We start from the raw sequence: 14354 nt of genomic DNA on the forward strand, positions 1-14354 counted from the left end.
AGCCCCAGGCTCCCCACCTGCAGGGGAGTCGCTTCACAAGCAGTGAAGCAGGTCTGCAGGTGTCTGTCTTTCTCTTCCCCCTCTCCATTTCTCTCTGTCCCATCCAACAACGAACGATATCAACAATAACAATAATAACCACGGGAGTCGGGCGGTAATGCAGTGGGTTAAACACAGGTGGCGCAAAGCACAAGGACCGGCCTAAGGATCCCGGTTCGAGCCCCCGGCTCCTGGTTCGAGCCCCTGGCTCCCCACTTGCAGGGGAGTCACTTCACAAGCAGTGAAGCAAGTCTGCAGGTGTCTATCTTTATCTTCCCCTTCCCTGTCTTCCCCTCCTCTCTCTTATTTCTCTCTGTCCTATCCAACAACAATGACATCAATCAACTACAACAATAAAACAAGGGCAACAAAAGGGAATAAATAAAAAAAATAATAACCACAACAAGGATACAACAACAAGGGCAACAAAGGGGGGGAATGGCTTCCAGGAGCAGTGGATTCATAGTGCAGACGCCAAGTCCCAGCGATAACCCTGGAGGCAAAAAAAAAAGTTCACTTGCAGAGCTGGGTCAGGTGCCAATAATGTTTTCTGCCGTCACCTGAAGACAAAAAAGAGAAACAGGTGTGCCTACCCATTGTCTGAGAAACCGTTATTTTCCTAGTAAAGCAATTTTGAGAAATATGTACCAAAATGTTGCTACAATTTATTAGAGGGAGGGAGAGAGAACTGAGCATCACTTCAGTGCATGTGATGCTAGGAACTGAACTCAGGACTTCATGTCTGAGCGTCTCACAGTCCATCCACTGTGCCACCTCCCAGGCCATTGATGCCTTTTTTTTTTTTTTTTTTTTTTGCCTCCAGGGTTATTGCTGGGGCTCGGTGCCTGCACTACGAATCCACTGCTCCTGGAGGCCATTTTTTCCCTTTTGTTGCCCTTGTTTATCGTTGTTGTTACTATTGTTGTTGGATAGGACAGAGAGAAATCAAGAGAGGAGGGGAAGATGGGAGAGAAAGATAGACAGCTGCAGACCTGCTTCACCACCTGTGAAGTGACTCCCCTGCAGGTGGGGAGCCGGGGTTCGAACCGGGATCCTTGTGCCAGTCCTTGTGCTTTGCGCCATAACCCACTGCGCTACCGTCCGTCTCCCTTGCCAAATTGTTGAGTGAGCTCTCTCAGTGAACACGGGCTGATTGTCCACAGAGTAGAAGAGGGTTTGAGCAAGGAGAATAACAACAAATGAGCGAAGTGGTATTCTTTCTTTCACCGGTACATATTCACTGAGGGCGTGTTGCACACTGGAGGATACTGAGAGAGATCGGGTGTATGTTGTACCTCAGGTGTTGGGGAGACCGCTGGCTGAGGTGCTGGACTCAAGCGTGAGGTCCTGAGGTTCCTCGCCAGCTTTGCATGTGCTGGAGGGCACAGCAGCTCCTGCTCCGGCTCCCTGGGGGCGGGGGGGGGGGGCAGAGAAAGGGGCTGGCTCACTTGTGCCGTGTGCAGCCTGCTGAGGGAGGCTTGCGTGCTGTGGTGTCTGTCTCTGTCTTTCTGAGAGAAAAGAGCCTGGAGCGGTGAAGTCTGAGTGATGACCAAGCAGCCAAGAAGGAGCAGGGCAGGGAAGCAGGAGGCAGAATGGGAAACAGCAAACAGCTCGGCTTTGAGTAGACTGGGCGGGGTGGAGCACTGAGGAGCGGAGTGATGGAGCTGATCAAAGTCATTTCATTTTCTGTTATTTTTTTTTCAGGATTCCATTCGTGTGGTCTTGGGCAACCCGGACAATCTGCAGCCATTCGCCACAGAGCACTTTGTTGTGTTTCCTTGTATCCTTTCTTGCCAGCGTGAACATGAACTGGCCTCCACATTGCAGATTCAGATGCAAACACAACTGCACAGCCAGCTTGGAGGGAAAAGCAGGGAAAGGAGAGGCTCTTTCCCATAAAATAGTAGTTGGGCATTTGTACTGGCTTCTGAGAGAGAGAAGGAGAGAGAGAGAGGGAGAGAGAGAGAGAGAGAGAGAGAGAGAGAGAGAGCAGGCCTTGTGAGAGCGTGAGCACGTACATGAACGTGAATGTGAGGGGGAGAGAAGCAGCGCACCTCACTCTGGCACGTGCGGTGCCTAATGGAGTTGGTGCTTCACCCACGGCACCGGCTCCCAGCCACTGCACTGTCCTCTCTCCTCCCTCCTTAGCACCCCTTCTCAGATAAAAGCAAGTGGGAGAGAGTGTCCCACCTGAAATTCAAACACGGGGAAATCATCTTGGTCCCCTACCCGTTTGTTTTCACCCTGTACGTGGAGCTGAAGTGGTGTCATGAACACCTGTCACCAGGTGAGTAGAGCAATGTGGGGCGTGTGGAGTAGAGCGGGGAGAAGAGCCCAGGAGGAGTGAGCGTGTGAGCTGCATGTGGCCAGGTGCCAGTCAGGCTGTGCCCCCCACAATGCAGAGGGCAGTTCTCCAGTAAGCAGCAGCCAGAAATCCCAGGAAACACTGTGCGCGTTGTGACATTCAGCTTTCCTGTTGTAGGGAGCTCGGCAAACCACAGTCCTCTGGAGTTGGTAAGTCCTGCTGTCTGTGTAAAGTGAAGTTGTCGCCATGACTTCCTGTTGTCCAGAAAGTCCTCGTTTACGGCTGATGAAATAGCTCATCTGGGTAGTGTGCTGCATTGTCATGGGGGGGCTAGGTCTGAGCCCCGCCCTCACTGCATTGAAGGACGCTTCGGTGCTCTGGTCTCGGTCTCTCTCTCCCTCGCTTTCTGCTCTCTCTTCCCTTTGCCTCCAGGGTTATTGCTGGGGCTCTACTAGAAATCCGCTGCTCCTTGTGGCCATTTTTTTTTTTATTATTGGATAGGACAGAGAGAAATCAAGAGGGAAGGGGAGATAGAGAGGAAGACAGAGAGACACCTACAGATCCGATTCACCACTGTGAAGCTTCCCCCTGCAGGTGAGGAGCTGGGGGCTGAAGCAGGACCTTTGTGCAGACCCTTGCTCTTTGTACTATGTGCACTTAACCTGGTGCGCCACCACCCTGCCCCTGCCTCTCTCTCTCTCTCTCTCTCTCGCTCTACTACTCAGTTGATAGCTAGAAAAACAAATCTTGCTCTAGCTTCTCCTTCTTACTTCACCCCTTAGTTGCTACCCAGATCCAATCACAATAGTTGGAAAAAACAAATCCACCTACCCCACCCCCGTCTAGGTTTGTGAGACTGTCTCTGAGTGTCTCTCCTTATTTGCAATGCTATTATTTTAAGAAATCACTTTTGAGGGGACTGGACAGTGGCACACCTGGTTTAGTGCAATGTTACCATGTGCAAGGACTTGGGTTCAAGCCCCCAGCTACCACCTGCAGGGGGGAAGCTTCACTAGCTGTGAAGAAGTTCTGCAGGGGTCTGTCTCTCTCCTCTGTGCCTCCCTTCCCCCTCTTAATTTCTCTTTGTACTGTCAGACTTAAGTAATTTAAAAGAGAAGTCTAAAGAATAGCTTTTGAGAGTTCCAAGTGGGCAGTTTGGGCTTATTAAGATAATTCAAGGGAGTCGGGCGGTAGCGCAGTGGGTTAAGCGCACGGGGTGCAAAGCACAAGGACCGGCGTAAGGATCCTGGTTCAAGCCCCCGGCTCCCCACCTGCAGGGGAGTCGCTTCATAAGCAGTGAAGCAGGTCTGCAGGTGTCTATCTTTCTCTCCCTCTCTGTCTTCCCCTCCTCTCTCCATTTGTCTCTGTCCTATTCAACAATGACATCAGTAACTACAACAATAAAACAACAAGGGCAACAAAAGGGAATAAATAAATAAATATTTTTTAAAAAGACAACTCACCTGGGAGGGTTCCAGCTTTGTCATGCCTGTGGTCCAGATTCAAGCAAGTATGTGGCCCAGGGGAGCTTTGGTGCTGTGGCGTCTCTCCCTCCTTCTCTGTCTCTGTCTGGAAAAAGATTAATCCAGGATGGTGAAGACCCAGTGACAGAAAAAAAAAAAATCAGTGCTGGGCAGTGGTAGGTACACCCCATGAAGCGCACGTATCACCAGGCCTGAGAATCTGGGCTTGAGCCTCCGCCTCCCACCTGCAGGGGGAGACTTGACGAGCAGTAAAGCTGGTCTGCAGCTGTCCCAGTCTCCTTTCCTCTATATCCCCCCTTTCTTTTCAACTTCGCTGTGCTGTCAGATAAAAATAAAATAGAAAAAATGGCCACAAGGAGCCCTGGATTTGTAGTGCTGGCACTGCGCCCCGGTGATAGCCCTGGTGGCAATACAGAAAAATAATCAGCAGTTGTTGGGTGTACTCCTCACTATTCCCCCCTGAATGGCAAGCAGCTCTGGAAAAGGAATCAGGAATCTGGTTCCCTTCCGAAGGTCCACACACACAGAAAAGATGTGAGAGACCTGCGGAGGAAACGGAAGCACGAGGACGTACCCAGGTCCCCCAGCGGGCCAGGGCTGGACAGGTCAGTAGTTAGGAGAGGATGAGTCCAGCGCCCCGGCTAGACTTGCTGACTTCGTTTGCTGGCTGGTCTCGTCCTTGGGCGCTTGTCCCCTTTGCCCGGGGCTGTCTAGACCCCAGACCTGCAGTGAGGTAAGGCCGCAAGAGAGCTGGTCCCTCTTCCTTGCAAATCCAACTATGGGGAAGAAGCAGAAGCTTTCTTCCCACGTAGGTGAATGGGGAGTACTTAGAGGTGCGCTGCTTGGCTGTGTTCCCTTTGGCTGAACTTCCTGGTGAGATAAGACCTCATACCTCTCCCTCCCCTGGCTTTTGATGCATGGTTTTTCTATCCTTTCCTCACCCCCGAGAGTCCTGAGTTTCTCAAGAGTGGGGTTCTGCTGTGAACAGAAGCGACACCCAAAGAGTTTGGCCACACAGTTTATTCTGCAGGCCAAGCGTGGTATAAAAATAGCCAACCCACTGAAATACTCATTTGGGCCACACTTGATCGAATGTGATGTCGCTGCCGCCAGTAACACTTCCTGGGTTTCCCCCACCTCAGGGTCAGGATGGGAACTTGCAGCCAAGGGCCCAGCAGCAAGAAGCCTCTGATGGAGACCAAGAGGGTAAGCACCAAAGCGCGCGCAGGGCAGCACATCTCCGGCCTGGTACAGACTGAACTGACCGCAGGACAGCATGCAGCCACTCTGCCTGTCCCCACCCTGAGCCCTTTGCTCAGAGGTCCTCCCTTTGCGGTGTAGAGGGCTGTCTTGATTCACTGCAGCTGAGATCAGAAAATCAGTCTGAATTGCACTGAGGTGGGATCCGGTGTAGGACTTGCCTTCACCCATGCCAGGGACTGTCTGAGACTGGGAGGGCCTCACGTCTGCAGGCGGGTTGGCGTGTAGGGCCGCAGGACAGCGGAACGGGAACGTCACCTGCAGCTGTGCTGAGTGATGTCGTGTGATGTCGTGTGGGGTCTGTTACCTGGCAGACATTCACACATCTGCTGCTCGTGGCCTCTGGGCTGCTTTTCCGTAATAGTCTCTAAGCAACCCTCACTCTTTCTCTCCCTTCAGAGAAGAGCTGTCAAACTTGACCCTTTCACACGGCTTCCCTGCTGGCCGTAAGTGTCCAGACAGGGCTCGCTCCACCGCCTCCCCGAACCCATAACGCAAGCACTCTTACAAGCACTTACACAGAAACATTCTCAGGCAACTCCTCGATTACCCACCTGATGCCAAATGCTCACAACCTCGTGCTCACCCCCACCCCCCACACACAAAAAGAGGGGAAATGCCATCTGTGCCGCGAGACAGACAGTAACTGTCGGACGTTTTCTGTGCGGGAATAAAGGAAGTGTGGAGTCCAGAAGGGCTGTGAAGGAGACCCTCACCTAGACTACAGGATGTGAGGGAGGGAGGGCGGCTTCCCAGAGTCCTTCAGAGTGGCTCAAAGACCTGAAGTGTGACGCTCTGGGTGACGTCAAGCCAGAGCCCCTGGAGTGTGCAGAATGGCTCTAGGAGATGTGACTGGGGAGGTCCTGAGGCCGCCTCAGTGTCATGGGCCTTCCATGAGAGCATTTCTTACAAGGTTTTATTCGATAAAACGAGGGAGCCAGAGCATCATTCTGCTACAGTATGCCATACAAGGGATCAAACTCGAAATCCCATACTTTTTAAGTGCAGACCTCTAGCCACGGTGCCACCTCCTGGGCTGCTGTAAAAATACTTAGAGTAGGGGGGCGAATGGTAGCGCAGCGGGTTAAGCGCACATGGCACAAAGCACAAGGACCAGTGTGTAAGGATCCCGGTTTGAGCCCCCGGCTCCCCACCTGCAGGGGAGTCACTTCACAAGCGGTGAAGCAGGTCTGCAGGTGTCTGTCTTTCTCTTCCCCTCTCTGACTTCTCCTCCTCTCTCCATTTCTCTCTGTCCTAACAACAGCGACATTAATAACAATAATTACAACAACAAAAAACAAGGACAACAAAAGAGAAAATAAATAAATATAAAAAAAGAAAAAGAAGGAAGAGAGAAAAGTAGGAGGAGTGCCCATGGCTCTGGAGAACAAAGATGCTTTCTCCAAGGAAGGCGGTTACTAGGAAAGGAACATTCCCCGCACTCTCTACCCTCCCCACCTTCCTATTCTTAGTTTGACACATCATTTCCCTCCAGAACAGCACCCACAGCTTCTTACTCAACACAATTACCTTTTCAACCTGATACTGGGCTTAGAAAAATCTCTGAGCGAAAAAGAACATGTTTATTGATTTTGACTCAAAGCCGAGCACCATAGACTCTGTTCCCAGAGAGAGGATTTCTCCTAAATTAAAGCGATCACAGTGACTCTCAGTATAAGTCACTTGAGCTGGAAAAACTGAGTTTGCTTCTCTGGTCCAAGGCTTAATCTTCTCTCCCCCTCTACCCAGGGGTAGTCGGGTGGGCTGTGCACGTCTGAACACATTAGGAGTCTGAGCAGGCTGAGCACAGAACACAGCGTGTCAGGTCTCTGTTTCCTGAGCAGTGTTTGGGTGGAGAGAGAGGAAGAACAGAACCTTTCCCCTCATTACCTCAGCCCCCAGACCTAAAGACCCAGAATTTGGGGAGATTAAAAATGGGGCAGAGGGGGCAGCTGGTCCAGAAATGAAAGTGACTGGTGTACGTATAACTTTTGATTTATTTATTGAATCAGAAAGTTGCCAAGCTCTGGCTAATGATGATGGCAGAGGCTGAACCTCAGGCCTCGGAGCCTCAGGCATGAAAGTCTCTTTATGTCACCATGGCATCTCCCTGGCCCCAGGTGGAACTTTTTTGACCACTATTTGAATTGCACTTCTGAGCAGATCTGACCTCGAACATATGGACAACAGCTTTGCACCCGGTTTTCAGGATATTGTGTTGTGTCAGATGACCCAAGTGAGACCTTGAATCTTTTAGAGATCTGAAAAAGCTTAACTTTGCCTTGGAGAGATGTATGTTCTCTGTGGTAAAAACAAACTGCCGTATGAGCAGAGGAATTTTCCCCTCTGCCACATTTGCCTTAGAAAACCTCTCCTGGGGGCAGATGGTGGCGCATGTGGTCGAGCACACTCGTTACAGTGCGTGAGGTCCGAGGTTCGAGTGAGCCCCTGGTCTCCACCTGCAGGGGGAAAGCTTCATAAGTGGTGAAGCAGGGCTGCGGTGTCTCTCTGTCTCTCTCCCTCTCTATCTCTCCCTTCCCTCTCGATTTCTGGCTGTCTCTATCCAATAAATCAATAAATGATAATAAGTTGTTTTTTAAAAAAGAAAACCTCTCCTGTGACTTGAGGAGGGGTCAAAAGCTCTGGAATCTGCCCCAGTTCAAAGGCAGGCTGTTCCTCTGCCCCACTGCCTCTGCCTATGCCCCTCTCTACCCACCTCTCCATGCCTTCGCTGGGCCAGCACAGCAGGTAGGAGTCCCAGACAGTGGGCTCCAGAATGTGTAAGAACCATCTGAGTGCTCTAAACTCCATCTAAGGGGCCAGGTTCAACCCCCTGGCAAGGGGAGAGCTTCATGAGTGGTAAAGCAATGCCACAGGTCTCTCCCCCCATCACCCCCTTTCCTCTCAATTTATGGTTGTCTCTATTAAATAAAGATAATTAAGAAATTCAAATAATAATAAAAACTCCATTTCCACCCCATCTAGAGGAGACATGAGGAAGGTGCATAGCTTTCCCCAGAGCTCCCTTTCCCTCCTGTCGGAACATGGTTTAGGTGACTACCGTTGAGATCTGGGGCTTGTTAGGGGCATCTCATATCACCCTATCTTCAGGATGTGGGCTGCAGTTTGAATTTCCTAGGGATTTGCCCGACCCGCATTGAAAGTCCTTCACCAGTGAAATGGTGTGAGGACCCCTGTAGGGCTGGGTACCTAGACCTTCGGGGCAAAGATTGCCAAAAGAAGTGTATAGACCTTTTTTTTTTTCCTTCCCTTTTCTAGTTTGATAGGACAGAGAGAAATTGAGGTGGGGAGACAGAGACACCTGCTGCGTTGCAGGTGGGGAGTTGAGGCTCAAATGCAGGTTCTTGACCAAGGTAATGTGTGTCACCATATGGCCCCGAACCGCAGCCCTGCCCGTGGGGCGTTTGCTGGAAATGACGATGTCATTCAAGTCAGGGTGGAGGGTGTTCCCTTCAGAGGCAAAGGAAGTTCTGCTGACAGAAGGTGGAGTCCTAAGTCAGCCGTGTGCTGACTGCCTGGGCCGCAGTCCTGTTCCCTCGGGCCTGGCTCTGGCCGTGCTGAGCCGAGCCTACTTAACTCTAAGGGTCTCTCTCTGCCTTTCTCCATCCCTGGAAGTGGCCTGCTCTTTCTGGCCATCCTCCCACGCCTGTCGCCACAACCCATCAGGGCCTGTTCCATTGTCACTTCCCTCATGAAGCCTTCCTTGTCTAGCCACACCTGCCTTGTCGATGGCCTGCTCGACAACCCGGGCCGGGGTGGTCTCATCCCTACCTTATCACACTGGCTTGAGGCCTTAGCTTCAGCACACGGATCACACATGAAGGTCCCACCCAGTCTGTAGCGAGAATTGTCTGTCTGGGCAGTAGTGGGTGCACCGGTAACCCCGAGTGCTGAGTTAGCCCAGCCTGGTTTGTTCTCAGCTCCTAGACCCCACTAGCTAGAGGCACTGAGGTTCAGGCACTGAGGTGGGGAGCGGACAGTCTGGAAGGGAGGGAAGAACCAGCTGGGCAGCCAGAGCCAGGACCCAGCCCCGATGTGAATTCAGTCCCCCCGCTAATAGCAGCCACCACGCACTGAAGTTTGCCTTCTCTCATCCTCTTGATCAGAACAGGGAGAGGAAAACCCAGCTGGAGTGGCAGGACCCCCCAGCCTTCCGTAGCACTGACGTCCAGGAGCAGGGTAGGTTCTCCTGAGCGCCGAGCCCCCGTTCCAGAACATCCCCATCCGGGTGACTCGTTTCACAGGAAGCTGGGGGGGGGGGTGGGCTGGGGAGATGGCACGATGGTCATAAAGGACTTGCACCCCAGCACCATGAGCCGTAAGCCAGAGCTGGGCGGTGCACTGGTAGATAATAATAATAAAGTTGGAAGGGCTATGTTTTTGTGGGTTTTTGTAGCTGTATTCATTTATCTGATAAAGCAGAGAAATTGAGAGGAAAAGAGGAGCGGAGACCCGCAGTCCTGCTTCACCACCTGTGAAGCTTCCTTCATGGAGCGGAGACCCGCGGTCCTGCTTCACCACCTGTGAAGCTTCCTTCATGCAGGTGGGGACCCAGGGCTGAAGCCGGGTCCTAGCACATGGTGATGTGTGGGCAACCAGATGTGCCACCACCTGGCCCCAGGAGGGGTATGTTTCAGTTTGTCTTGCTGGAGGTTGTCCCTGCTGTCCCCTTTCCCTCCCAGACTGTTGACGGTAACAGTGAAGGTGCAGCGCAGACTCAGTGAGACCCCCCCCACACACACACACACACACACACACATGCCTTGCTGATCTTCCCCCCTCGGGAGCGGCCCCCAAACCAGGAGCGTGAGCTAGTGCGTTCTCCCAGCTGTGCCTCCGTGTGCAGACACTGGCCGCGAGTAGTGGCTGTGACTTCTGAGAGCATAAAAATCAGGAGTGAAGGCCAGCAGGGCATTTTGCCGAGCTAAGAGGAGGCTGTGAGGGCTGAGCAAAGCCTCCACCTGACTTGAGGCTAAGTCGCCCTCCGTGCAGCTCGTGCTTTCTCCCGCTCACATGAAAGCAGCCCGTAGGCTGCACTGTCCCCGCCTACCTGTCTTCTCTGCAGATCCCCAGTGGGGGCTCGGCCCAGCAGAGCACATCACCCCCCCACTGCAACAGGACAGTCCACCTCGCACGAAAGGACCCTCCCAGCCGGGGCCCAGCGGCTTCTTCGGGTTTATAAGGTAGGTGGGACCGACTTCTCTGCTGCCGCCAAACGGAGCCCCACAGTGATTTAGCTCCAGAGCCAGACTCCCTGGGGCATGAGAGCAGCGCAGGGGGCCGTCCGCACAGTCTCTGCCCAGCCCAGCACAGGAGAGGGAAGTGACCTGAGGACAGGCACCCTGACTGGGGACTTTGTCTTCCTCCTTTTCATATAACCCACGCAGACCTGGCCTTGGGCCTGGGTCCGTAGACACCGCCTGGACAGACTCTTCATAATGTGCTTGGCCACTGAGGCGACTTGGTCTCCAACAGGTTTCTCTTCTCCCCTTTGAATGGCCTGTGTCTTGAGTCCTGGCAGAGGACAGTGAGCAAGTCCCTGGTCTAGCTGGAGCCCAGCGGCCCGTTGCAGCCTCCTCCCTCACTCCCTCACTCCCCTCCCGAGTCTCATCTGATCTGGGCGCCTTTGCTAACGCAGCTCCTCAGAGCCCAAACGCCCTTCCTAATGGAGCAGTAATGGGGCCTGGGAGAAGGGAAGGGGCCTCTAGAGTCCCAGCCTGCTCTGCTCTCCTCTCCTCTCCTCCCTGCAGCTCGCTCTTCCCGTTCCGGTATTTCTTCAGAAGGAGCAGCCAGTAACCCCCTCGCAAGACAGCATCTCACGCCACCTCCCACTCCTTCAGCTGCCTGTGGCATCCCAGCCCCGGAGGTGACGACTCACTTTCCCGGCCTCCTGTGAATCTGTCCTTTCCTTTGCCTCTCTAGAGCAGAATGCTTTTATTCCCATTTAAAAGACAAAAAAATAATAATAATAAATAAATAATGGGACTTTCTAAAATGTTCGAGTGTAAGAATTTTGTTTTGACAATTAAGTTTCACCGTGACAGTACTGAGGGCCCTGACGACAGTTTTTTTTTTTAAACATTTATTTTATTTATTCCCTTTTGTTGCCCTTGTTTTTTATTGTTGTAGTTATTATTGTTGTTGTCGTTGTTGGATAGGACAGAGAGAAATGGAGAGAGGAGGGGAAGACAGAGAGGAGGAGAGAAAGACAGACACCTGCAGACCTGCTTCACCGCCTGTGAAGCGACTCCCCTGCAGGTGGGGAGCCGGGGTCCGAACCGGGATCCTTATGCCGGTCCTTGTGCTTTGCGCCACCTGCGCTTAACCCGCTGTGCTACAGCCCGACTCCCCGACAGTAAGTTATTGATGAAGCTACTGGCTGAATTTCCTGAAGTGAGCAGACTCCTCCCTCAGGTGTAGGGACAGGACGCAATGAGAGGGAACTCCCTTGGGTCTGCAGGCTACTGCTGATGTTGCTAGGGTCTGTGGCAGGCCTCAGGCCTTCACCTCCTCTCCCGAACTCTGCTGACCATCAAGGAATCAATCCTTTTCCCAATTCAATTCGTGCCCAAAGTCCTGGGTTTTTTGTTTTTTAACGATTTCAATTGTTATTTTGGCTAGAGGCAGAAATTGGGGAAAGGAAGTGGGGTTAAGAGAGAGAGACACCTGCAGCACTGTTTCACCGCTTGTGAAGCTTCCCTGGAGCAGGTGGGAACCGGGGGTTTTGAATGTGGAAGGACCGTCCTCACGCCCTGTAATGTGTGAGCTCCCCAGGCTGCCCCGCAGCCCCCAAAGTGCTGCTGCTTAGTGGATGGGTAGGTCTCCTTCCTACCTTCCTTCAGGCTTTTTTTTTTTACCTTTTATTTATTTAGTGCTACTCCCGGGTCATCTTTTTCATTCCTTATTATAAAGAGGGAGGGGTGAGGGACGAGAGAAACCACAACACCGCCCTCCAGCCTTCAACTCCTCCAGCGCTGCAGTGTCCCTGTGTGGGGTCAGGGCTCGAACCAGGGGCCTTGGGCACGGTGAAGTGGGGTCTGCTGGGTGAGCTCTCTCCAGGTCCCCTCTTACTTCTGACAGTAATGCACATTAGTTTGTTGGGCTAACTGGGGTGAGAACCCCTGGAGAAAACCAGATGAGGCCAGATTGTGCAGCCTCAGAACATCAACAAAATGAATGGGGCTTATGGAAAGCCCCTCGAGCTCAGAACGAGCCGGCACTTAAACATCAAAAGATTTACTAGTAGAGACTTTTCCTTTTAAGATTTTTATTAACGCAAAAGATAGGAGAGAGAAGGAACCAGCCAGCACTCTGGTACATGTGCTGCGGGGGACTGCACTTGGGACCTCGTGCCCGAGAGTCCAGTGCTTTATCCAGTACGCCACCTCCCTGACCCTATTAGTAGAGATCTAGCCGGACTTCACTCTGGCCTACATGAAGCTAGGGGTGGATCTTGGGCCTCGTGCGTGCGAGTCTGGCCTGCTTCGCAAAGCCGCCAAGAGGCCTGAGACCTGGTGGCCCCCGGGCCGCGCTGACTTGCAACACTACTTGGCCGCATGGGCCTCATCTCAGCCTTCCGTGTGGCCGGCTCTGCTGCTCACTGCAGCCCAGGGGTAGGTCCCCGAGCTCCGCTACCCCAGCCCCGGCTGTCGGGGTGCTTTTGCCTTGCCACCTTCTGACACCGAGTGTAAGGCAGCACCAGGTGTGGACGGTGCCTGAGGGCTCCAAATCAGCACCAACACCGACTAGCTGCGGACCTCTGAGGACTCCTACTCCAAACCACGGTTGCTTCACCTGTAAAACCAGAGCCGGACTGAACTAAGGGGTCCAGCTCCGTGGGGGAAAGGGGGGCACACGGCAGCTGCAGGCTCCCAGGAGCCAGGGCTGTTTCAGGGACTGGGGAGCGGGGAGCTCCAAGTCAGAGCCCCACTCTACAGCTGACTCCCCCCCAGAAGAAAAGTCGTCCGCTTGACACTGAAGGTGAAGCTCTGAAAGGGACTGAGCCCAGGGGCCACCAAGCCGCCTTGTCTTAGTGAGACCTCCCCACCCCTTTCCTCTGCAGCGGGTCCGGGCAGGGCCGGGCCTGGGGTCGGGAGCCCTGACAGGAGTGTCCTGCCCAGAGTCTCGCGGCAAATACCCAGGTGGTCCCAACTCGACCCACAGCCTCAGCCGCCCCTCCCAGCTGTGCACCGCACACCCCACTCGGCCCAGCCGGGGACAGAGCAGCCGAGGACCACACCTCAGAGAGGAGCCCAGGCCTGGGAGGCACCCTGCCCTGAAAGCTGATCTCCCGGGAGGCGTGGCTCCAGGAAGCCCCAGATAGAAGCCCAGAAGCCGGCACCCGCCCGCTGGAGACCCTGCAAGAGGCACCACAGACATCCAGCCCTGCAAGTGGTGAGCCCCTGGGGCAGAAGCCCGGGGAGGGGTCTCCAGGCCAAAGTGGGACGGGTGGGAGGCAGACGCCTGCCACCCAGGTCCAGTCACCACAGGGGCAGTCACAGCCAGACGCCCCGTCCCCACCCCACCCAGAGCCTCACAGGCAGAGGGGAGGCAGCCCCACTCAGGCCTTTGGAGAAACCATCTCCCCACTGTGTCCCAGAGGCCCATGGCGTCCCCCCACGCCCTGCTGCTCTGCCTGCTGGCCCTGGTGGCCACTGGAGGCCAGGGTCGGCAGGCAGCCCTCCCAGGGTGCCACCTGCACCGTGAGTATCCGAGGCTGGGTACTGTGGGAGGGATGGGTGGGCCACACCCAGGGACCCTCAGAGGCTCAGTGCCCACCCCCACCTGCCCGCCTCCCAGCCTTCAACGTGACGGTGCGGAGCGACCGCCAGGGCACCTGCCAGGGTGCCCACATGGCCCAGGCCTGCGTGGGCCACTGTGAGTCCAGCGCCTTCCCCTCCCGGCACTCGGTGCTGGTGGCCAGCGGCTACCGACACAACATCACCTCCGTCTCCCAGTGCTGCACCATCAGCCGCCTGCGCAAGGTGAGGGCCGCCCCCGATGGTGGGTGCAGGGGGCACTGAGGGCGGCGGTCACGAGCCTCTGCCGCAGGTCAAGGTGCAGCTGCGGTGCGGGGACGGCCGCAGGGAGGAGCTGGACATCTTCTCGGCCAGGGCCTGCCAGTGTGACATGTGCCGCCTGTCCCGCTACTAGTGTGTGTCCCCCTTGAGGAGACCCTGGGAGTATCCAGCTGTGTGCCCGGCTCGCCCCTCCCCTGCTTCCACCTGCACGGCCCCCAATAAAGC

At 54.3% G+C, this 14354-nt stretch overlaps 2 protein-coding genes across 3 annotated transcripts in view; both read left to right on the top strand.

Moving 5' to 3' along the window:
• MAJIN (membrane anchored junction protein) overlaps nt 1-11072 on the top strand; it is a 51426-nt gene extending 40354 nt beyond the window's left edge. For both annotated transcript variants that reach the window (XM_060176161.1, XM_060176162.1), the window contains exons 6-13: nt 1744-1819; nt 2201-2326; nt 2522-2553; nt 4342-4433; nt 4971-5034; nt 9216-9288; nt 10175-10292; nt 10860-11072. In XM_060176161.1, coding sequence (XP_060032144.1) covers nt 1744-1819; nt 2201-2326; nt 2522-2553; nt 4342-4433; nt 4971-5034; nt 9216-9288; nt 10175-10292; nt 10860-10905 — 627 coding nt within the window. In that variant the 3' untranslated portion in view covers nt 10906-11072. The remainder of the gene's footprint in view (nt 1-1743; nt 1820-2200; nt 2327-2521; nt 2554-4341; nt 4434-4970; nt 5035-9215; nt 9289-10174; nt 10293-10859) is intronic.
• A 2044-nt stretch (nt 11073-13116) lies between these two features.
• On the top strand, nt 13117-14314 carry GPHA2 (glycoprotein hormone subunit alpha 2). The gene is made up of 3 exons (XM_007518582.2): nt 13117-13811; nt 13909-14093; nt 14161-14314. Exons 1-3 carry the CDS (start codon nt 13715-13717, stop codon nt 14260-14262), a joined length of 384 nt encoding a protein of 127 aa, XP_007518644.1. The 5' UTR covers nt 13117-13714; the 3' UTR covers nt 14263-14314.
• The last annotated feature ends 40 nt before the right edge of the window (nt 14315-14354 follow it).

Source organism: Erinaceus europaeus, chromosome 17, assembly GCF_950295315.1.
Source record: "Erinaceus europaeus chromosome 17, mEriEur2.1, whole genome shotgun sequence".
Lineage (NCBI taxonomy): Eukaryota > Metazoa > Chordata > Mammalia > Eulipotyphla > Erinaceidae > Erinaceus > Erinaceus europaeus.